This window comes from Cibotium barometz, chromosome 7, assembly GCF_041138505.1.
Source record: "Cibotium barometz isolate CiBa-2024 chromosome 7, ASM4113850v1, whole genome shotgun sequence".
NCBI lineage: Eukaryota > Viridiplantae > Streptophyta > Polypodiopsida > Cyatheales > Cibotiaceae > Cibotium > Cibotium barometz.
In genome coordinates this window covers 11,703,550-11,725,086 of record NC_141052.1, presented here as the reverse complement: position 1 = coordinate 11,725,086, position 21,537 = coordinate 11,703,550, and the positions used below count along the sequence as shown (strand labels likewise).

The 21,537-nt window shown below is 46.7% G+C and overlaps 1 protein-coding gene across 4 annotated transcripts; it reads right to left on the bottom strand.

The window, feature by feature from the left end:
• Nucleotides 1-264: 264 nt before the first annotated feature.
• Nucleotides 265-20,773, bottom strand: LOC147636682 (putative serine/threonine-protein kinase At1g01540). Of its 4 annotated transcripts, none has more exons than XM_086800155.1 (8): nt 20,636-20,773; nt 19,282-20,073; nt 19,045-19,149; nt 18,831-18,953; nt 1,525-1,695; nt 1,295-1,424; nt 990-1,199; nt 272-884 (listed from the first exon to the last, which is right to left on the bottom strand). In XM_086800155.1, exons 2-8 carry the CDS (start codon nt 19,986-19,988, stop codon nt 642-644), a joined length of 1,689 nt encoding a protein of 562 aa, XP_086656281.1. In that variant the 5' UTR covers nt 19,989-20,073; nt 20,636-20,773; the 3' UTR covers nt 272-641. The 4 variants fall into 4 exon arrangements, with proteins under 4 accessions (XP_086656280.1, XP_086656281.1, XP_086656282.1 ...); XM_086800156.1 differs by having other exon boundaries at nt 20,590-20,704; XM_086800157.1 differs by lacking the exon at nt 20,636-20,773 and having other exon boundaries at nt 19,282-19,854; nt 19,952-20,281.
• Nucleotides 20,774-21,537: the final 764 nt, after the last annotated feature.

The window sequence follows — 21,537 nt, the reverse complement described above, 5'->3', positions numbered from 1 at the left end:
TAAATAGCAAGGTAACTTGTTGAAAAATAAGATCAATTTATCACTTTTTTTCCACAAAAGATGGGTGGTTTTCAATTGGAAAAATTAATCAAACAACATAATATTTTATCTAATCCTTAATAATCTTGCTTGGAATCTGATTAATTTTTTTAAAAAGAAAATCCTCCACCATCATATGGGATAATGCTGTCCAATGAGTCACACTTATGTTTAAAAGAGCTGGAGGGTTTGAGGGTTTAATCTTACAAATGAAATGAAACAGGCCATGTGCTGCCACAAAGAATTGGTGCTGCTTACAACTGAATCAATGTGTCCGCATAATTACAAGGCCTTGCTACAGCCAAATATACCAACAAGATGCTTCCCTCAACTCTGTAATCAGAGCTCGTGTAAAACCACAAACCCAACACAGCTGTCTGTAAAGAACCAGGTTGCAGCTTACCCTTGACAAGGAGAAAGAATAAATCCAAATACACTTAATCTGTTACACTATTGATCACACTACAGTTCCACCTGTAAATGCTGATTAAGAAATGTTAACTCGGAAAATGGAGTAAAACCTCATCATTAAAAAAGATAACTCGGGTTTAGCACGACTGGTGCGTGCCCCACAGTACTCTTCAAGATATAGGAGAGGGCCTTCAAATCTCCCTCCACCTCGCTCTAAGATCATGAGTGCTGCTGAGTTCAATCTCTGGATCACTGTCAACAGGCGTTGCTCTCGGCAAAAGAGCATCTTTGCTGACTGCTCTGTGCAGATAAGTATCCCTTTGACCAGCCACGTAGGACGGTGTGTCTAAAGAAATGCCTTGATTCTGCAGAATTGTTTTCAAGTGATGGGGATTGCTCTTTGTTCGGGGAAGGTCCCGAGAAGTCTTGCGCTCCTTGTCAACATCATAAACCAAAATTTATTATCAGAACCAAAAACTCCACAAAAGCTTCACTGTAATGTAAAAAAGCACCTAATTTCTAAATGACCAGCTCCTCACCTCGCGGAAGGGATTGTCGTCCGTCTCAAGCATGTGGATCACATGACCCATTTTTGGTCGCTTCTGTGCATCAGGGTCTACACACCGCAATGAAACTAAGAGGGCCCGCTTCAGAGATCGAAGTGATGGCCTCACCTCCATCTTTGGATCCGCAACCTCGTCAGATTGCTTACTACCTACCATCATTTTTAACCAGTCCACCAAATTCACCTGAAACATGTTCAACCTCAAATCACCAATTGAAGAAAACCACATATAAGTAAGTGTTAATTTATTTTGAATCATTACCCAGGTTAGTGTTTCACCTCTCCTGATGGCCTGCTGTAATCCACTGGATCTCTTCCTGTTATCAGCTCCATAAGGAGGACTCCATAACTGTAAACATCGCTCTTCTCATTTAACAAGCCCGTGCTAGCATACTCTGGAGCAACGTACCTGCCCAAGGAAAGTGACAACAAATGTCACTCTGACAACGACGACCATACAAAACCCTTAGAGACTTCTAAGAAATTGAACAACGGGCCAGCCAGCTTACCCAAAAGTGCCCATAACTCTTGTGGTGACATGGCTGTTTCCATCTCCTAAAAGTTTTGCAAGTCCAAAGTCAGAGATCTTTGGATTCCATTGGCTGTCTAATAAGATGTTGCTAGACTTAACATCACGATGTACCACCTTTGGCTCCAGACCCTCATGCAAATAGGCCAGCCTGCAAAACATCGGAAACAAGCTAAAACATTGGAAGTGGATGTAAAGAGCCGGCATGAGGTCACAAATGCGCAAAGGATGCATGCCGGACAGAGGGCTTGTACTTGAGATGCTACATCCTTCCTTCCTCTTAGTGCCAGTTTTTTTTCCACCACATGTTTCAGCCACTGGGCTACTTTGTAATATTGTCATTCACATGGCCGTTTTGTTTGTTTTGCTATATTGTTTTATCTTTTTCCATGACACAATCACTTCATGGATGTATTGTAACACTTTCGGTCTCATAGATTTTGTAGATGTTAATATAAAACTCTCTCTCTCTCTCTCTCTCTCTCTCTCTCTCTCTCTCTTGATGTATGATGAGGGCTTACACGGTCTCTGCTTTGTAATGGTCATGCTGTGATACTGACAATGATCTCCAGTAGGAATCCACAGTCCTCAAGATGATACGTACTGTGAGATTGGGGCTGCATCTGTGGACCACACCTCTATTAACCTTAATTTAGACGTCCAGGGGAGGCCAAAATAGACTTTTGTGGGACCAGTGTCCCTCCAATCTGCACACACTCTAGGTGTTCTGCCTGTCATGGGATATTTTTCTCTTCTTTTTTTGTCTTTCAGAAAAGAGACTTCTATATAAGTAAAATACAAAGGGAGATCTCAAGCCAAAAGGTAGGGAGATCTGAACCAATTGGGGGCACTATGCTTCCATAAAAGCCCCATTCGAGTGGAGGAGAATAAAATACCATAATTCCACTCTCATAAATCTGCTGCATTCTGTCTGTGCACGGGCCCAAGTGGCTAAAAGAGTGTGAACAATGCCACTCCATAAACTACAAATACTCTGGGTGTCATAAACCTGAATACCCTTTGAGCATCTGGTCTTCCAGATATGCCACACCGTGATACTAGCAATAATCTCCCGGGTGGGTAAGGTGGTGTTATCATAACTGGGGGGCTATGCCCCTACGGAAAAGTATAACAGGATCTGCTCCCCTGCCCTCAAAAAGATGCTGTGGGCGAGAGAGAGTCAACCATGCAATAGCAACCAAGTAATATAGATAGGATCACTCCTCAATCTGCCCAAGAGCTGGGCTATAGATAGCCAGATCCTTTGTGCTCCTTTGCACTCCCATAAGCAATGATACACAACACCAAAAATAGATTAGTGGGCAACCCACCGTATAGAAACAGCCAGAAGAAGCAGGATACCCGGCTCCTCCGTCCGAGTGCTAGAGTCTCTGCCAGAATCTCCTCTCTGAATGGGGGGTGTAATGTCATGCGCCTCCCAATGAGGCGGCCTAAGAGTGGGAACTCTCTGGGTCTGTCCAAGCATGAGCAACCTGGCATTACACACAGTGTAGCTGAAGAAAGGTATGCTCCTCATGGGGTTAGTCACATCAGTCCATTCCCACTCACCAGGGTCCTAATGTACATATGGGCATTCATTGTATAGCCCTAGGCACCATGAAGCACGAGTAACCACCATCACTAGGGAAGGGTCAATATACCAACGCTTCCTAGAGCTACCCACTACTCTCACTGGTGTGATCACAGAGCCAGGTGTGATCACCTGTACATCAGATCTCTCCATTTGCCAGCCAGACTGACTGGAATAGAAGGCAACATCTTCCTCCTCTCGTTTTGGGAATCCCAACACCTATGGGCAGCACACCTGTCCCAGAAAAAACCCAACACCTAGTCTCACTGGATGGATCACAGAGCCAGGTGTGATCACCTGTACATCAGATCTGTCCATCCGCCATCCAGCGACCCACTACTCTCACTGGATGGATCACAAAGCCAGGTGTGATCACCTGTACATCCATCTTCCATCCAGACTCAATGGAATAGAAGGCAACAACGTCTTCCTCCTCTGGTTTTGGGAAAAGCTTAAGAATTGTCGTCAAGGAAAGGTTGACAGGAAATGCATTGACCAACTGATTGGTTGAACTTGAATGCTTGCACCAAATTGGTTGAGATTTCCCCCCTGCTTGATCTGAAATCTCCCTTCTTGTAAATTATTTTCATACTTAATAGAAGTCTCTTTTTCGGGGAAAAGAAACTTTTCCCTGAAAAAAAAACATTTTTTTCCAAATATAACAAGAGTTTTCCCACGAGTTGCTTTTTTGATTAAACAAACTTCCCCTTAAAAAAATGTGTGGCGCCAGCTCTGTCCGCCTTCTGCAGCCCCGCTGTACACACCTGTATGGCTGCTTCTGTACAACCATTTGATACTGCTGCACCACTCCTTCCCCTTGCTTTTGCACCGCCCTGCTAGCAGTACAGTCGCACAGATCTGTACGGCCAGTAGTGCTGCGCACTGCTGCTGGACAGTCTCGCTGCTGTAGCACCTGCTGGCCCTGTGCTCAAATAGCCAAAACTGCTCTCCCATGCTTACACACGAGAATAGAACCAGTGCAGCAAAACATCACACCACCAGGCCAAAGAGAGAAGGGAATTAGGGTTTCCTGCGTTTTAGGGTTTTGGGGGTTCCTGGGACATCATACCCCAACTCGCACATATCCATCTCTCTCTCTCTTCCCCTGTCTTACCGCCGCTCGTTGGGCTTGGATGATATGAGAAATGAGTGGAATTCCATGAACCTACCCCCGAATCATGACAGGCCCAAGTAAAAACTGTCAACCAATAGTGGAAAACTCTCTAAACCACTAGATGCTGAGAAGCATGTCACACCCCAAGAGAGTTGAAAATAATGAAGTCTTGCCAAAATGTGGCCTTCTGAACTTGGAACTCAAACTGCTCAGCTTGCTGAGTGATATGCATGCGGAGACTAGGTCTAAACCCATCCACAAGAAAATGGTATGGTACTAAGGTACAACCCATCTTAGCAGTCAACTGTGGCGAGATGGCGCTCTTAGAGCTGCCCATGTCGAAGAGGACAATGAACTGTCTCTCTTTGTTGTCCCACAAGTGCGGATCAGATCTTTCTTCTGCCATGCAACCTTGCCCTCCTGCTTATCATCAAATACCACTGTAGGCACTAGATTCAAAGCAGGCAAAAGCAAGCTGAACGGCATTAGAGATCGAGGTTGGAGGTGTAGGTGTAGCTTTGGCAATGGCCACTGTAGAGGATGGCGGCTTTCTTAGCCTGCCACTTGGTACCGTCCTTCTTATTACTATGTCCCTCGTGATGGCAGAAAAAACATCGTTTCTCTGCTTGGTACCGCTTTTTCTCTTCTAGTCGGAGATAACCTCCTGTAATGCCCTCCTTGGCCTTCTCCTCAGGCGTCTTCTTAGGTTCTGAACCTTTGTCCTGCTAACTGCCTAAGTTGCTCTGAGAATCTTTCTTACTGTCCTTATTATCCTTGTTTTGTGCTCCTTTAACCTATTGGGATGAAGACTGCTATTGTTGGGGTTTGGAGCCACTGTAGGCACTAGATTCAAAGCAGGCAAAAGCAAGCTGAACGGCATTAGAGATCGAGGTTGGAGGTGTAGGTGTAGCTTTGGCAATGGCCACTGTAGAGGATGGCGGCTTTCTTAGCCTGCCACTTGGTACCGTCCTTCTTATTACTATGTCCCTCGTGATGGCAGAAAAAACATCGTTTCTCTGCTTGGTACCGCTTTTTCTCTTCTAGTCGGAGATAACCTCCTGTAATGCCCTCCTTGGCCTTCTCCTCAGGCGTCTTCTTAGGTTCTGAACCTTTGTCCTGCTAACCGCCTAAGTTGCTCTGAGAATCTTTCTTACTGTCCTTATTATCCTTGTTTTGTGCTCCTTTAACCTATTGGGATGAAGACTGCTATTGTTGGGGTTTGGAGCCTGACTAGTCTTGCTTGGGCTTGCCTCCATTCACTATCATCTCCTAATTCTGAGCAAGAATCAAAGCCCGATCATAAGATAGAGGCCCGAAATTCCATACGGTAAACTTAATGTTAGTATCCAACCCCCTGAGGAACTCCTTGAGGAATTGCTTCAACCTTTCTTCTTTGGATTTCTCCACCTGTTGTGCCATGGTGATGACTTTGTTGGAGTATGTCAGCACGGGTGCTCATGCCTCACATTTCCTTGGGCTCACAATGCATAGTCACCACAAACGAGAAACAGGAACAGAAATGTTCAAGGAATGGAAACGGGGAAACAAGTTTTTAGGGGTGGAAACGGCCGTTTCCTGTGGCTATCACTTGGGAAACAAGAAACGGCCATGGAAACAGTTGGGATCCTAAAACGGAGAAACGTGTTTCTAGGGACTGAAACGACCGTTTCTTGTGACTGTGTCAAAACGGGGTCATGGCATATGACAAATAAATCCCTAAAAAGGTTCTTTTTTTTTTCCATGAAAAGATCCTTTCATTAGTTATAAAAAAGCCCAATGGACTACAAACCCTCTCCTGCTCATAAGAAGGCAGAGCAGAGACCAATCAAGGCAGCTAGGGAGACTCTCCCTAGGTGCAAAAAGGTACAAATAATTGAGAGGCTATATCATACAATAGGAGGGGGGAAAATCCAAACAGGTGGCCTGTAGTGCCAGCGGGGGGTACCCGCGTGTAGAGTATAGAAAGGGCCGCTGTGCCAAGTGGTGTGGAAAGCCTGGCGTCACAAGATCCCTCGATCCGAGTCGCCTCAGATGCAGTCATACTATCCTCGCATGGTGTGAATCAACTCCTGTTAGATAGCCCGAACAGTCTTTGCTGGTGGCTCCAGTCTCCCCTCAAAAGCCCTAAAACAACGGGCTCTCCAGGTGAACCATATGGTGAGGCTGCAAGACGTGATATACCACATAGTCGCTAAAAGCACCTGATTTGTCACCACCACCCTCCCAGCCAAGGAAAGCCGAGCTGTACTCCAATATAGAAGCTTCTTCCGAATGCTCAGAAGAAGCGGAGCGATTTGCTGCTCAGGTGACAAATCAAGTCCAATCTGGCATCCCAGATACTGCATTGCTGTGCAAGGAGGAATCCTCTAAAATCCGGGTCTGGGCTCCATGCCGGAGCGGGAGCGCTACTGATCCAAAAAGCCACTGTCTTGCACCAATTGATCAATGCTCCCGAAGCCACACCAAAAACCTGTAGAGACTGCTCTGCTCTCTGTAGATTGGCCTCCTTGCCATGCAAAAACAATCCCGTGTCATCAGCAAACTCAGAATCAAGCAAGTCCTCACCCCGGACTGGAAGCTGGAGTCCTCTCAAGCCAACCTCCTCTGCTGTCAGATACATGCTCATAGCCTCTGCAAAGAAAAGAAAAAGAAACGGAGCGAGAGGGCATCCCTGACGGACTGATCTGGTCAGCTCAAAACTCGGCCCCCATCCTCCTGCCATCAACACCTGGCTTCTACGAGATGTGGAATATAGAGCCGCCACTCCTCGAATCCAGTCTGGCTCAAAACCCAGGCGAAGCATAGTGCCCTCCAGAAAACCCCAATCGACTCTATCGTATGCCTTCTCAAAATCGAGAAGCATAACGACCAAGTCCTCGCCGAGAAACCTAGCTCGGGCCGTCGCCTCCCAGAAGAAGGTGAAGATGTTGTTAAGGATACTGCGCTCCTTGACAAAGCTTGTCTGGGTAGCATGAATCAAATCCCCAAGGAAGGGCTGGATCCTCAAACTCAAGGCCTTGGCTAGGACCTTGTAAACAGTATTGAGGATCGTAATAGGCCTCCACTGCCAAATATCATCTGACACTCCCTCCCCCTTGGGGATATAAAAGATCAAGCCCTCTGAAAAACTCTGTGGCATCACCCCAGTGTCCAAAACATGCTGAAAACCCCTGCGGAGGCCTGGCCCCAAAAGGTCCCAATAGCGCATAAAAAAGGCAAGCGTCAAACCGTCCTCCCCAGGGCAACTATGACGCGGGAGGGCCCTCAAAGCCTCAACAAGCTCATCCTCTGAAAGGGGCACACCCAAAGCTGTGCGCATACGATCTGTGACCCTCCTCTGCACATGGGTCCACACAGTCTGTCTGCAAGCATCACGTGCCTTCGTGGCTGGCTCCGCTGAAAGCAGGTCTCTGTAGAACTCAGTGGCAATAGCTCTAATCTCCTCGGGCTTAGTGGCTAACGATCCGTCCTGCCTCCTAAGCTGGCGTATTCCTACTTGAGCATGGCGGGGTCCGGTAATCTCAAAAAACTCCCCAATCAATCTATCACCAAGTTGAGTCCACTAAGAGACGTGGCGATGATAGTAAAACTCGTGTCTCTGCTCCTCTGCCTCTCGAACCTCCTGACGTGCCTAGCTCAGCTGGGACGCCACCCACTCACATGTGGGCTGCTGCTCCTGAAGGCACTGGAGCGAAGCAAGGCTACATCTCAAGCGACGCTCCCGCTCTCGTGTCTCTCCTAGCCGTGTCAAGGCTGTAACGTGCAAAAAAGAGCTGAGCTCGATGAGCCCCTGGGCACACTGGCCTGCTGCATCCAGGTCAGAGCTCTGGCTATCCTGCCATATCCTCTCAAAAAGACTGGGGTCTGTAAGTATCCTCTCTGGGATCCTCAAACTGCAAGCTGGCCTCCCGTGTCCTCGCCTCAGGAGTCAAAATAACTGGCGCATGGTCTGAGAAAGAGGTGCCAGCGAGAATGCCAACGGAGCCACCACGCTCCCCGACCCTGTCACCCACATAGAAGCAATCAATCCGTGATAAATTAGTCCCTCCCTGCCGGCGATCCGACCGAGACAAACTAAGACTGTCCTGAGAACGGGAGAAAGCCTCATGCTGCCATGCATCAGTGATCAACAGTGTCATACAAAATCGCTCCCAAGCTGCAAGCTCCGTGCCGTGCACTGTAACATGACTGCCTCCCACCCTATCGGCCGGGTCCTCAAGCATGTTGAAGTCTCCCCCAACACACCAATGTGCGGCCTCGGGCAATGCATCTGTAACAAGGGTCCACAACTCTGCTCTGGCACTAGCATGATTGGGCGCATAGACATTGAGCACACCAATGTGCTCATCATGCATCCTCAGAATAACATACTGCGCTCTACCAGGCACAATGACCCCGCGATCCACAATGGCTTGCATCCGCAATGACCATACATACTCCTCCCTGCCCTCCCAAGGGGCCAAAACCTGCGGACCAAAAATTGTCCCATCTACCAGGCATCACCGAACCATATCTCCGAATCCTACTCTCACTCAAATGGTGCTCCTGCAACATCAAAATATCAATATTGCCCCCAACCAGGCATCTCTGAAGCTCCTGCCTCAAGCAACCACGATAACATACATAGTGTGCGTCGCCCAGGCCCTGTACATTCCATGAGATGATCCTCATGGATGACCTGCTGAGGTGGAGGCTGTCTCAGCCATACGGCGGGCCTTCGCAAGTGGCTTGGATGGAGAGTAATCCCCATCCGAGCGACTACGAATCTGCCCACCCGGTGTGCTGCAAGAGTCTCGGACCAGGCGCCAGTGGCTGTGTCCCATAGCGACTGTCTCCCGCTCGGAGAAAGAATCCTCATGTATGCATACATAGCCAAGGTCTCGCGCTAGGTCTGCCACTATGCGAACCACCAAGTGTCGATTCCTGGAGGCATCCGCACTCCCGGTATCAAAGAAATGTGCCAACTCCCAGAGTCGGCCTACCATGTCTGTAATCTCCAAATCGCTCACATGGTGAGAAAACTCAACTGCCTGTGTCTGCAAAATACTAATAGCAAGATCCAAAGTCCACTCCCAGTCGCTAGTGCCGCAAAGAGGGAAGGAGAGGGCCACCGTTGAATCAAGTGCCTCCTCCCCTCGGGCCGGAAGTATCACCACATGAACTCTGATAGGTGTTGGCTCATGGGGGCCCTCCGCTCCAAATAGGCGTGTAAAGGAGTAGTCGAAAGCCTCCGAGCGCTGTCTAGTGTCGAGACTACTTAGCCGACTGCGGATAGAGGATATCCGTGAGGCACGAATCGGCATGGTAGGTCTCCTCTGCGGGGCGGTACACGAGCAAGGTCGGTGCTCAGTGCCCGCCGGATTGCAGGTGAGCGCCAGGGCACTGCCAGTACCTCCCGGGGAGCTGAGGCGAGTGGAGGGGGAGGAGGGGGGGGAGAAGGGGGTGGGGAAGGAGACACTAAAAATGTGGGAGCGGGAACGGGAGGAGGCGAGGGTGGAAGCGAGGCGGGAGGGGGGGACGGGGAAGGGGGGGTGGAGGGGAAGGGGGGGGGGGCGCTGGCATCTCCTGATCCTCAATCTGCGCTGGGGTCTCCTCCTGGAGGGGAGCAAAGTTGTTCCTCACTGGAACCCAATGATGCTGAGGCTGTGTCTACTGCTGCTGCTGCTGCTGCTGCTGTGTCGGTCTCGGGGCATGCTGCTGTGGCTGTCTCCCTCTACGGCGCCCCTGTCCAGGCTGCCAATCAGAGGTCTCTGTGGGCTGAGTAGGTGTCCCGGAGGCTGGCTGCCGAGCCGCATTTGTGGACGGACGGGGCCATCGGAGGTCTGCTGCTGCGGTGAAGGTCGGGGTCTCCTGCGAGGGCAGGCTTTGGCCAGGTGGCCGACTTGCTTGCATATAAAACACTGGTTCGGGAGCCCTGAAAACTCCACTCTCTGATCGATCCATCCCCCCCCCATCCTAGGTAACTGAATGACCTTCGGAAGGGAGGAGATGTCAGGAACCAAAACTCTGACCGAAGGCAGGCTCGCTGCTCTAGCCACCACTGAAGCTGCTGTGGGGCCAGTCTCAAGCACCGAGCCCACCAATGATCCTATCTTGGAGAGGAGCGAAAGGTACTCGCGGCGAAGTCCAGGAAAGCAAACTGTGACATGGAATAGGCACTCTCCTTGTTCGGCCGCTGCTGGTGGGTCGAAAACATGCTGCCAATGTCTGAAGAAGGCCCGAGCGCCCTTGATGTCAAGGGGACTCATGGCTAGGACCTGGGCCACGCTCTGGGCTGTCTCAAACTCAATCTGGTAATGGCCGCGGCCCAGTAACTGAACGTCCAGGATCTTGCCCACATTTGCAAGAAGGCGGGCCTCGAGAAGATCCCGGATCTCCCCTCTGCTGGGGCGGGTGCCAACTATACGACAGATGGTGGAATGTGCCTGGAGGCGTTCCACCTCTGCGGCGATATAGTTCCATGCACACAATCATGCCTATAGACAGACAGGTTCATGTGTGTTTGTGTCCATACACACACAAGCACAAAAATCATCGCACACCCTTCCAATCTACATGGACATCCTGATTCTCATCATAGAACCACTCTTTATCTAATATCTACCCTATCTAGATTCAGAAGCAGACACTCGGTATGATCTTGTATAGAAATAGGTAGCTGAGACACTCGTCTATCTCACACACTTGTCCATGTCCCACCATCAAATTCACCCGGCACCGTTGGTACCCCCAACTTCTGCAATTTTGCATTAATGAAATTGTGGGTCTACCATGGTCAAATAGGATGAGAGTCTTCCCCATGTCTGACCCGTACATACAGATTAGATCATTAGGTGGCAAACTAAAGTTACTATCAATGCAAGTGCTGAAGTAAAAGTTAACTCAAACTTTGTCTAGATTGATAAAATCAATTGTAAGGTCTTAAGGACTAAGTTTGAGAAGATGTGAAGGGGTGTAAATTCAAGAGATGTGAAAGGACATGAGTAATGCATGGGTGTTCCCATCAACCCACAACCGACTTCATAATCATCCAACGTAATCGTAAATTCAACTCAAGCATATTCTTAATGCAATAGTCAAGTTTCCTCCTATCGTGTGTTTACGTATCATCTTGCATCATAATGTGTGTGTGTGTGAGAGAGAGAGAGAGAGAGAGAGAGAGCCACCAAATTCTCCAACAAAGTGGTATCAGAGCATGGCGCTCTCCCTCTTTGATCTTGGGTAGGTGAGTGTTGTAATGGGTAGATAGGAAGCCCAAGTTTGCTGCATTGAATGCTTCAACCTGTGTGTGCAGCAGCCAGCAAACAAAGGAGACCCTATGTGTAGAGCATTGAAGCAAAGTTGTGGCCCTAGCCTGCTGGTACACATCCCAAAGGCGAACCCTGTCCTCATCAAAGTCAACGTCGAAGTAGCAGCAGTACTAGCAACAGAGTGAAGCCCTTGCAGAAGCTCTTTAAAAAAAAAGGCAATCTCATAGAAGGTGCACGAGTTTTTGAAGCGGTCGGCCATTTGGTCCTCAAGAAGAGGAGTCACAGATTGCAAAGAAGAATTTGCCAACAGAAATTAAGGTTAAATGACCTTAATTAATGTTTTAAACATTAAGGGCCTGTTCACATGCTCATGGCCGAATCAAGGGAAATAGATATTTCCCATGTGTGATGCAAAGTGTGTGCATTGGATTGTCATCAACAATGACGGAATCATCTCATAAAGGCATCTTCATCAATCATGAAGGCAAGGGACAATGTCGCAAACCCAAATGACGGGTACAGTATGTTAATTTTTATCTAAAAGATTTTGAGGCTAAAGACAAAGTGAAGAACAAGGATGAACAAGCTAGTCAAGCTAAAGGCAAAGATGAAGTCAAAGAAGATCAAGGCACCAAAGGTGCACCAAGGCAAGGAGAAAGCCCCTCAAGTGTCATTCTTCTCCAACGAGCTGGTGACATGAAGACTTCTCCAACGAGGAAATGAAGAGGAGATCATCCCCCTTGTGTGTGTGTGTGTGTGTGTGTGTGTGTGTGCACTTTGTAGGTTCCAAAGAAAGCAAGTCATGCCCATGGTCCTATGAAGACCAAAGTGTGGACGACATGGATTGGATGGTGATCTTGTAGATTTCAAGTGATGTTCCTGGTCAAGTGTGTAGTTGATCGACACTTAAGAGGATCACACATGGAATGGATCAAGACTAATCAATCGATTCTCAAAGTTAGAATTAAGGGGAGGGGGGGGGGATTTGAAGTAAAAGTTAATTCAAACTTTGTCTAGATTGATTAAATCAATTGTAAGGTCTCCAGGACTAAGGTTGAGAAGATGTGGAGGAGTGTAAATTCAAGAGATGTGAAAGGGCATGAGCAATGCATGGGTGTCACATGAACCCACAACCACCTTGATAATCTTTCAATGTTATCATGAATTCAACTCAAGCATATTCTTAAAGCAATAATCGAGTTTCCTCCTATCATGTGTCTGCATATCATCTTGCATCATAATGCCAAAGAGAGAGGGAGAGGAGAGAGCCATCAAAATCTCAACTAGTACTATGCTCAAGAAAGAAAGTATCAGCGTAAGTAAACTTAGGATTAATTTTAACTTCAGTCACGTTTGCAGCCTTGCCACTAGTTTTTGCACGAGGGCAAAACTTCTGAGTGTGGCACTTCTGGTTACAACTGAAGCATCGGCCCTCTCGAAGGTTCCGAAGTCTCTTCGGTAGAGGTTTCTATGAATTGGTGTAGTTTTGCTTTTGGATGGCCTTCCCAGGTTTGAACTTTCGTTTGCTCCTTGGAGTCGCTGCTCAAAATCAGCCCATATAATGAATTTTTGCTTCACGTCTTTCCACCATGTCAAGAAACCTTGGTGTAGTTTTGCTTTTGGATGGCCTTCCCAGGTTTAAGGAAACCTTGCACCACATCTGAATCTTTTGGTTATCCAGAAAAGGATGGAACTCAAAGAGTGTGCCAACCAAGAGTCCACATGGTCTTGGGTCTTCTCCTTTTTCACCCTGAAACATGTCATGAGCGAAAGGAGGAGCTATCGATCTGTAGCCACCAAGGGTGCCCAGACCATCTCAGGGCGTCGTACCATAACACCATAACACTGTCACAGTGCCACAGTGGATCAACCCTAGAGGAACCATTCCAGAAACGGAGATGCACCAACACCGGATACTTGAGAGGTGAACAGGCCAGCATTGAAGGCATCTGCTGAAGATAGGAGATTCCACCAAAGGCCTGTCACTCTGATGGCATCTACCAAAGATAGGAGATGCCACCAACTCTACCTCGACTTGCAAGAATCATTTAAATGGTCCTTCGATGCATCCTGGAGGACATCCTTCATGCTTCATCCTTCATACTACATCCTATCCTTAACATTAGGTGCTATAGCCACTTGTAAATTTCAGCCTGTGTGTAACGGAAGGGCCGCTGTAACACAGAAACCTTATCAATCATGAAAACTGATCAACACATGAACATGCCATATAAGAGAGAGAAGTAAACAACTCTGCATAGTACACCACACTAGGGGCCAGAAGATGGGCTGACCACCTCCCCCCCCTTTATGGTTAGATTACCAAAAAGGAGTCTACTTCAGATACAACCTTGCGAGTGCCCAGGGACTCTCCACTAGCTAGCACCTAATTCTTCCAGTACAAGATGAAAACAAAAGAAAAACATATGAATTTGATGTTCGTCCTTAGAACAAGAGAGCTTTCCCGGCTTAGAGCACACGCAAGACAACTATGGACAGCCCACAACATTCCCACATCAGCCCGGGACAGCCCTGTAACTCCATCTTCCACCTGTCTGGCTCACAGAGCAAATCAACCAGCCTTGAGGGGCTGTTTTCAGCAGTCGACCAGCTCTCAGTAGCCCAGGAAGAGTCGACCAGCAGAGGTTTACATGCCAGAAGATAACCAATCAGCAGAGGAAGTCTCCTACACAAATCGACCAGCTTTCTGGTGCTCTAGATGCCTCGACAAGCAGCTTTTTCAGGGCTGTAAGCAGCCGGGCAGCACCAGAAACACCTCCAGAAGTAGTCGACCAGCTCCCTCCTTCCACTTCGTTGATATCCGACACAGTGGATGGCGGTAGAAAGCTCCAGATCTGGTGCATGGAGATCTGGTCGACCAACTCTCCATGCACCAGAAAAGCATGCACATCCTCCAAAACTCGAGTTCTCTCCAGTAATAGAGCTTGCCCGCCAATAATAACTCAGGCGTGTGCTTTTTAGGTCCAAGATGGGGCGCCTATTGCCCAAATCATGTCTAGTGCCCGTCTTTTGGCTGCCATGTGTATTAAAATAGTCCTACCCAATGTGTACAACTTATAAGTTGTCCGGTCACTTATAAGTGAGTGTGGACTTGCACCAATAAATATTAGTATGTGAAATCATAAAGCTGTAAATTGAGTTTTTAGGGACAGTTACCACTTGTAAAACACATGTAGACCACCTGTCAGTCCCAAACAGGTGTGCACATACACGTCCATAGGGTGCCTAGGCATCCCCGGCCCCATGGACAACACAGGCAGTAATCTCAAGCATTGTCCAGGAAAACAAGACAAGTCATCCAAATATAAAATCAAAGTCATGCACACACATGGTGCAGCTAGACCGGAAGAAACACCCATCTGCTCAATTGTAGCAAGTAAAGTGTTCAAGGCTTCATGCTCCTTCCAGAATCTTCCCAAAACATAAATACAGATAATCAACCAGGATAGCTAGTCCTGGGAAATCACATCATGTCAAGCTCCATGAGCCATACATGTACTGTCATGTCAGGCTCCATGAGCCATACATGTACTGTCATGTTAGGCTCCATATGCCATACAAACACACCATGTCAGGCTCCACGAGCCATACGTGTATGTCATGCCAGGCTCCATATGCCACACATGAACAATAGAAAACAGAAGCAATGAGGAATTTTGTGACAGTGCGTGTCGTCCTACTCATTGTGACCACTGCTGGGTGCTCATGGTATAGTGAAGGGCATGTAACAGTGTCTTGCGGTAATACAAGTGTTGTTCCAGTACTCTTGTCACTCTCGCCAATCTTGTCATTGTGCTATTCTAATCTGTCTATTCATATGTACGCTGCACTATGAGCATTGAGGACTCTGGACATATTGTCTAGAGGAGAACCACCACCTTAGTGTGGCAGACCAACCCTACTATACGATCCTAGATTCTATGGAGGAGGGTTCAAAATAGTGTGTTGTAACAACTCAAGTTGCACTTGTATAAGCTGATCCAATCCATGTTTTTCCACATACTCCACTTCAACGTCCGTCCCCTCGACTTCCTCATCATCCACATGATGGTCTTCGCCCTGCACTTGGTCCTCAAAACCAAGATCCACCATCGTGTAAGAAAAGTAGAGGAGGAGGAGAGAAGGTAAGCTAGGGTGTTCCCATGTCGAAAAGCGGAAGAGCAAAGGATAGTCACCCGCAAGACAAGAGAGATGAGGGTTGGTCCATGCTCCCACACTCCTAAAATCCACAATCTTCATAGGCTTCCAAAAGCACATGTGAGAAAAAAAGAGGAGGCCTAGGTCTCTATTAGAGGGCCGAAAAGCTAAGGATTACATTGGTGATGATATTACTACTGCTCTGCAGGAGATGTATGTGCATGCTTTCAGTTAGTGCGGGTTTTAGGAGGAGGAGGAGGAGGAGGAGAGAGCACAAATGCTAATGCTTTTTTGACACTAGGTAGATGCTTTTTTGCATAGATGTGTACATGTACGAGGGGAAGTTGTGTGTACATAGGACCTACAATGGATGATGGCCATACATGGGAGGTGCGCAGATGTTGTTCGTGCAGCAAGCCATGTACAAGCACAGTAGGCAACCGTATAGGTGCAATAGGCCATATAGGCACAACAGAAGCGTACAACAGGCGCTGCAGGCCATACCTTAGGTTGCGATGGATCTGGTCATACATGAGCACATCCGTACATCCAGGCATGTTAGCCATGCGGCTGGGCATCCGTACAGCCAGGGTGTCAGCCATGCAGACGCACATGAAGAGAGGGCGTTCAAAGCATGTCTTAGCTCATCCTTAGCTTTTCAGCCTAGGTCTCCACTTTGGATGCCCCCCTTTTTGACGGATGAGCTCAGACATGCTTCACACACCCTCTCGAAAGGCAAATGCCAATGGGATGATGGTCTCTCTCCATCCTTCTTTTTGCAGTTTTGGGATTATATTGGTGATGCTATTACTATTGCTCTGCAGGAGACGTGTAGCTTTTTCCAATAAAAGCTATATTTATGGGATTATTACTTATAAGCTTTGACCCTGAAAAACAGCCTGCTTTTCCCTATCCCTGGATCTGGTTAGCATCACGTACATAACACTATAATGCCGTACCTCTCCCACTGTCCCCTTCTGATTGTAATAGTGGATCTATGTCCCTCTAGCATTCCTGACTATAATAGTTGAAGAATGGCAGACTGCTCATCGGATTATATGTACCTCTAGCATTCTTGACTATGTCCCTCTAGCATTCTATATAGTTGATCTATATCCCTCTAGCATTCCTGAATATATAATCAAAGAACGGCAGACTGCTCATCGGATTCTATGCATCAATCCATTACCACTTTCCAGAATAAGGCAGCCTCTGTAAAACCAAAGTCACCAAGAAACATGCAGAACTGGCTCTTGGCTAGGGTCAAGGTGTCGAAGCCTCCCTTGCTGGCCAATAACTCTAATAGGCTCAAGGACTGCATCCTGAATAAGCTCCTGGTCCTGTTTCCTGAGTAATTTCCAATCTGTCTGAATTGAGAAAGCCAGTGTATCTCTCCTATGGCTCCACCGTATCGAAACCACTTGTAAATGTACGCCAGAGAGAAGACACAGATCCAGAGGCCTGTGGTCTACTTGGAAGTGCTGCCAGTGTCATCCAGTCCAGCAGTACCCCTGTCATTGCAAATCTCAAACTTGAGAACTCCCAAGTATGTTTTGTCCACAAGCCCTCCCTCCATTAACTGTTTGTATATACTATGGGCTAGTGTGGAAGATTATGATGTTGGTGTTGCCAAGATTGATTCCCAACGTATCTCTCCTTGCAAAACCTTTGGAAGGCATCTAGATAGTGTTTCAATCTTATCATTTTTCCCCAAAACAGATCCTATCAGTTGTAAAAAGAAAATCACATTAGGCTAAAGGGAGTACAAGATCAAAGAAGTGTACAAGGAGGGGAAGGAGAAGCAGTGAGGGTTCTTAGCAGCAGGTGCTGGGGAATATCATACCTGCCTCGTTTCAATGGAAGATTGACCCCTTGGTCAGATCTGAAGCGATGCCTTTGTGTGATACTCTACACCTCTTGAGTCACTCTCTATCTAGTCCCAAGTCCGAGCAGCCTCGGAGAGTGACAGAGACAAACTTACAATCAGAAGCATGGTCTTAGGCTGGTGGGTTACAGGTTTTATTAATGGTCTTTGTATACCTGATAAGTGGCACAGAAATCCAAAGGACTATTGGAATCCCCTATAATCCAGTGATCAGCTTGTGGAAGCCAATCATATAGCTCTTTCTGAAAAGAGCTATGATCCTTCTTCAAGTTTGGTGCATGAATATTAAGTTCAGTGCTATGATCCTTCCTCAAGTTTGGTGCATGAATATTAAGGATGCCAATTGTTTTGTTGTTTTACATGATCATGATCCATTGTGCCCTATGAGGAATAATAAAGATAGTCTCTTGTTCGTGTTACTCACCGGCATGTATTGGAAACTTAGGAGGTTCAATATCCAGATATTCAATGTAAGGCCATACTTTGTAAGTTGGTGGTGTGAGAGGACTGCTTCCAGGAGCCCAGCCTTACCACATTCTTCGTTTTGCATACCTTTTAGGTGCGGGTGCGGTTATTGGTAGTGTAAGGTGAATATTTACAGAAGTAGACATCATATTACCGTTGTCCCCTCTGATGACTGCAGCTATGAAAGCTGCAGTCGTCCCCTCTTCGTTGCATACCTTTTAGGTGCGGTGATTGGTAGTGTAAGGTGGATATTTAGAGAAGTAAACATCATATTACCGTCGTCCCCTCTGATGACTGCAGCTATGAGAGCTTGGCGTAGCATAAGAGGATTTTTGAGGCAGATTATGCCATCCAGACAAGCTGAGATAGATACACACCCAATCATGTGGATGATTTTGAATGTCCTTTGAGTGCTTCAGGTTATCTACAATGGTTCAGGTGGGAGAGAAGACCAGCCCATAGTCGGTTCATGGAGGAGACTGATAGAGGGCTTCTTCCGTGGGAGCCAGAGGTGCATAGTGCAGATTGAGATTAATCAGTGCACTCTACAACAAGAGTACTTTAAAGTCCATTTATGTGTCAATTCCTTTGTCCACTAAGGGGTGATGTATGTCCCACCCCTTTTTGCAAAATAAAACTAGGCAACGATTGCCCACTCACACATTTTACAATGCCAAAGGTTGAACCCAAGTTTGCATATTTGCAGTGCAGCCTTCTGAAGGCATGGTTGGTTGATCAGAATAGGAATGAAAAATGGCTAAAATATTGATAATGCAGAGGCATTTAGAGGAACACAAGGATCAAACTAGAATTGGGAATTTACCCTTTTGCAGTTCCAACAATGATCTTCATTCGTATATCCCATGGCATGGGCTGTTTCTCCCCTAAAGATCCATGAAGCCACTGATCCAAATTTCCATTGTCAATGTACTCATACACAAGCATCCTGACCACACCAAAGGGACAAGGGAAAAAATGTGTTTTCAGTTGAAATACTTCATAAGGACCTAGAAAAAATCATAGTGTCTTTTAGTTACCTGTGCGCACCCTCCATACAATACCCAAGTAGCCGAACAAGATTCTTGTGTCTCACTCGACCGATTGCCTCCACTTCTACCTTAAACTCCCTTTCAGCTTGCCCTCTGCAGGCAGCAAGAGTACAGACTTATCACACAAAAAAAGAAGAAGAGGAAAGGCAGAGCTGTAGCCCAAAGAACAAGATTTTATCATATACCATGTATACACCTTACACCATATAGAGAATCAGAAAGTACCTGTTGTTCACGAGGTTCTTCACTGCTATTGGAGTGCCATCAGGCAAAAGGCCATGGTAAACAATGCCATAGCCACCTTTGCCCACAACATTAGAGTCTGAAAAGGAGTTGGTTGCAACTTCCAGATCTCGGAGGGTGTACCAATGGCCCCAGCCCAAGTGTGAAGCCTCAGGAATTGCTGCAGAATGGGAGGCGGAGGCAGAGCTGAGAGAGGAGGCCCCCTTACTAGTGGTATTGATAGTAGTAGTAGTTGTAGCATCTGACAACTCAATTCTGCTCTCTGAAGTGGTTTTTCCTATGTCTGAAGTGGTTTTGCCTGCTTCTGAAGCGGTCTTGACAGTCTCTGAACTAGGGGTTCCTGTAGAGCCCTGCCTTATGTGCACAATTTCCTTCTCCACTGTTATTCTGTCCTCTGATATGTTGCTGGAAGAGCTTGTGGGCGGCTCTATCAAACGCTGGGAGATGGGTTTGTGGGCGGTTTCATATTTGGCCTCTGGGGAGAGCGCCTTACGTATTCTCGGAAGGCTGCTTGCAGCAGGTAGCTTCATCACTCTCTCATTTCTATCCTTTTTTCTGTAGACCATCCATAATGAGAGAGAAAACAGTAAGAGGACTATGAGAGCCCCCACCCCAATGCCTATAACTGCATATAGCTTCAGCCCAAATATACCTGTGGTTCTAGAAAGCTCACTGTTGAGACCGCCCATTTCTGCTGAATTGTGGGGTTTTTTCTATTTTGTTTAACTCAGAAACTGCCCATTTGAGTTTTGGGTTATGGGTTTTCAGGAAAAGCTGAGGAAAGACACAAAATTGAATCAGGAAGAGCTCGGAAATAGCAGAGAAAAATAAACCCACAAGCTGAATTAGAGAAAGCTCGGAAATTCAACACAAAAAGCTCAGAAAAGCAACATGGATTGTATCTACAAGGGGAGGAAACCTAGAAAAGCAAAAGCGTGTAGGGTTTTCAGATATGGAAAAGCAAACTTGGCATCCGGGTTGTGTCAAATCAGAAAACTACAAACAATGGAAAAAGGAGGAAGCAAGCAAAAGCCTAGCACAGCAAAGCTTAGAACGGCAATTGGTCATGGCTTGTTGGCGCCACAGCTGCATCGCTTGCTGCCACGAAACATGAGTTGCAAGTTGAAAACTCACAGTTTGATCTCTAGATTCTAATTAATTTATTTTCAGTCCGGACGAAGATGCCGAAGCTTTTGCTCGGTTTTTGTCGAGCACAGTGATAAATAAAAAGGGGACCGCTATTTAGAAAAGGAGGAGAAAGCAAAGCAAAATGATGGTACATGATGGCACCTGGCTAGCATAAGGTGCTTCTGCAACAATGTAACAGGCACGATACCTCTTTTAATCTTTTTGTGTTGGCTCTGATCAATTCAAATCCACCATAGCTGCATATAAATCTGAATTAGCTACCGCCACAGCCGCAGTACTCTGTGATCAGCTTCAATCCGCCATAGCCAAAACTCACTTTTTACTCTGATTGTTTTGAACCCAGACTAGAAGAAAGTTTGCTGTCTGAATACGAATCTGTTTGATTTCGGTCTCAAAACAACGCTCAATCTGTTGCTGAAATAACCCATCGCCCAAATTCAAATCTGCTAATCACAAATCAATGCTTTTAGATGATGCTGATCGCCCATCGCCCAATTCAAGCGCATCTACCACCGCCTGATTCCTTTCCGCCCAATTCAAATAATTTGCTCGATAATTATAACTCAAGCAACAACCGCCCCTCTAGCTATGGTTAATTAATCCATCTACATCAATCTCTTTCCGCCCAATTCAAACCATAGCTGCTAGAGCTATTAAGTTTATGGCTGATTCATACAATTACACCAATCTCTTTCCGGCCAGTTCAATGAACAATAGCAGATTAAGCTTTTCCAGCTATATTGGCTAATTAAAAAATAGGAGCGATGGTGGGCAAAATAAGCTTGTTCAGATGGTGGCTTCTAGGCAGTATTTGATCATTACAGGCTTGTTCTAAATTAACCGCATCTATACAGGTAGCTACCATAGCTGGTAGCTTTCATTACACGATTCTGTCAAACAAAACACAGTATAATCTCCCGAGTCAAACTGAAAAAGAACAGACGTGCATCGCAATCCCCTTGTGGGCGCACTGATAGAGAAAGAAGAATGAAAAAAGGAGCTTCTGTCTTCTCTTTGTTGGTTTGGTTTCCTGTGCAATTCTATACACAAACCAACCAACCCAACAGCTTGGTAAATTTGTTTCTTTGG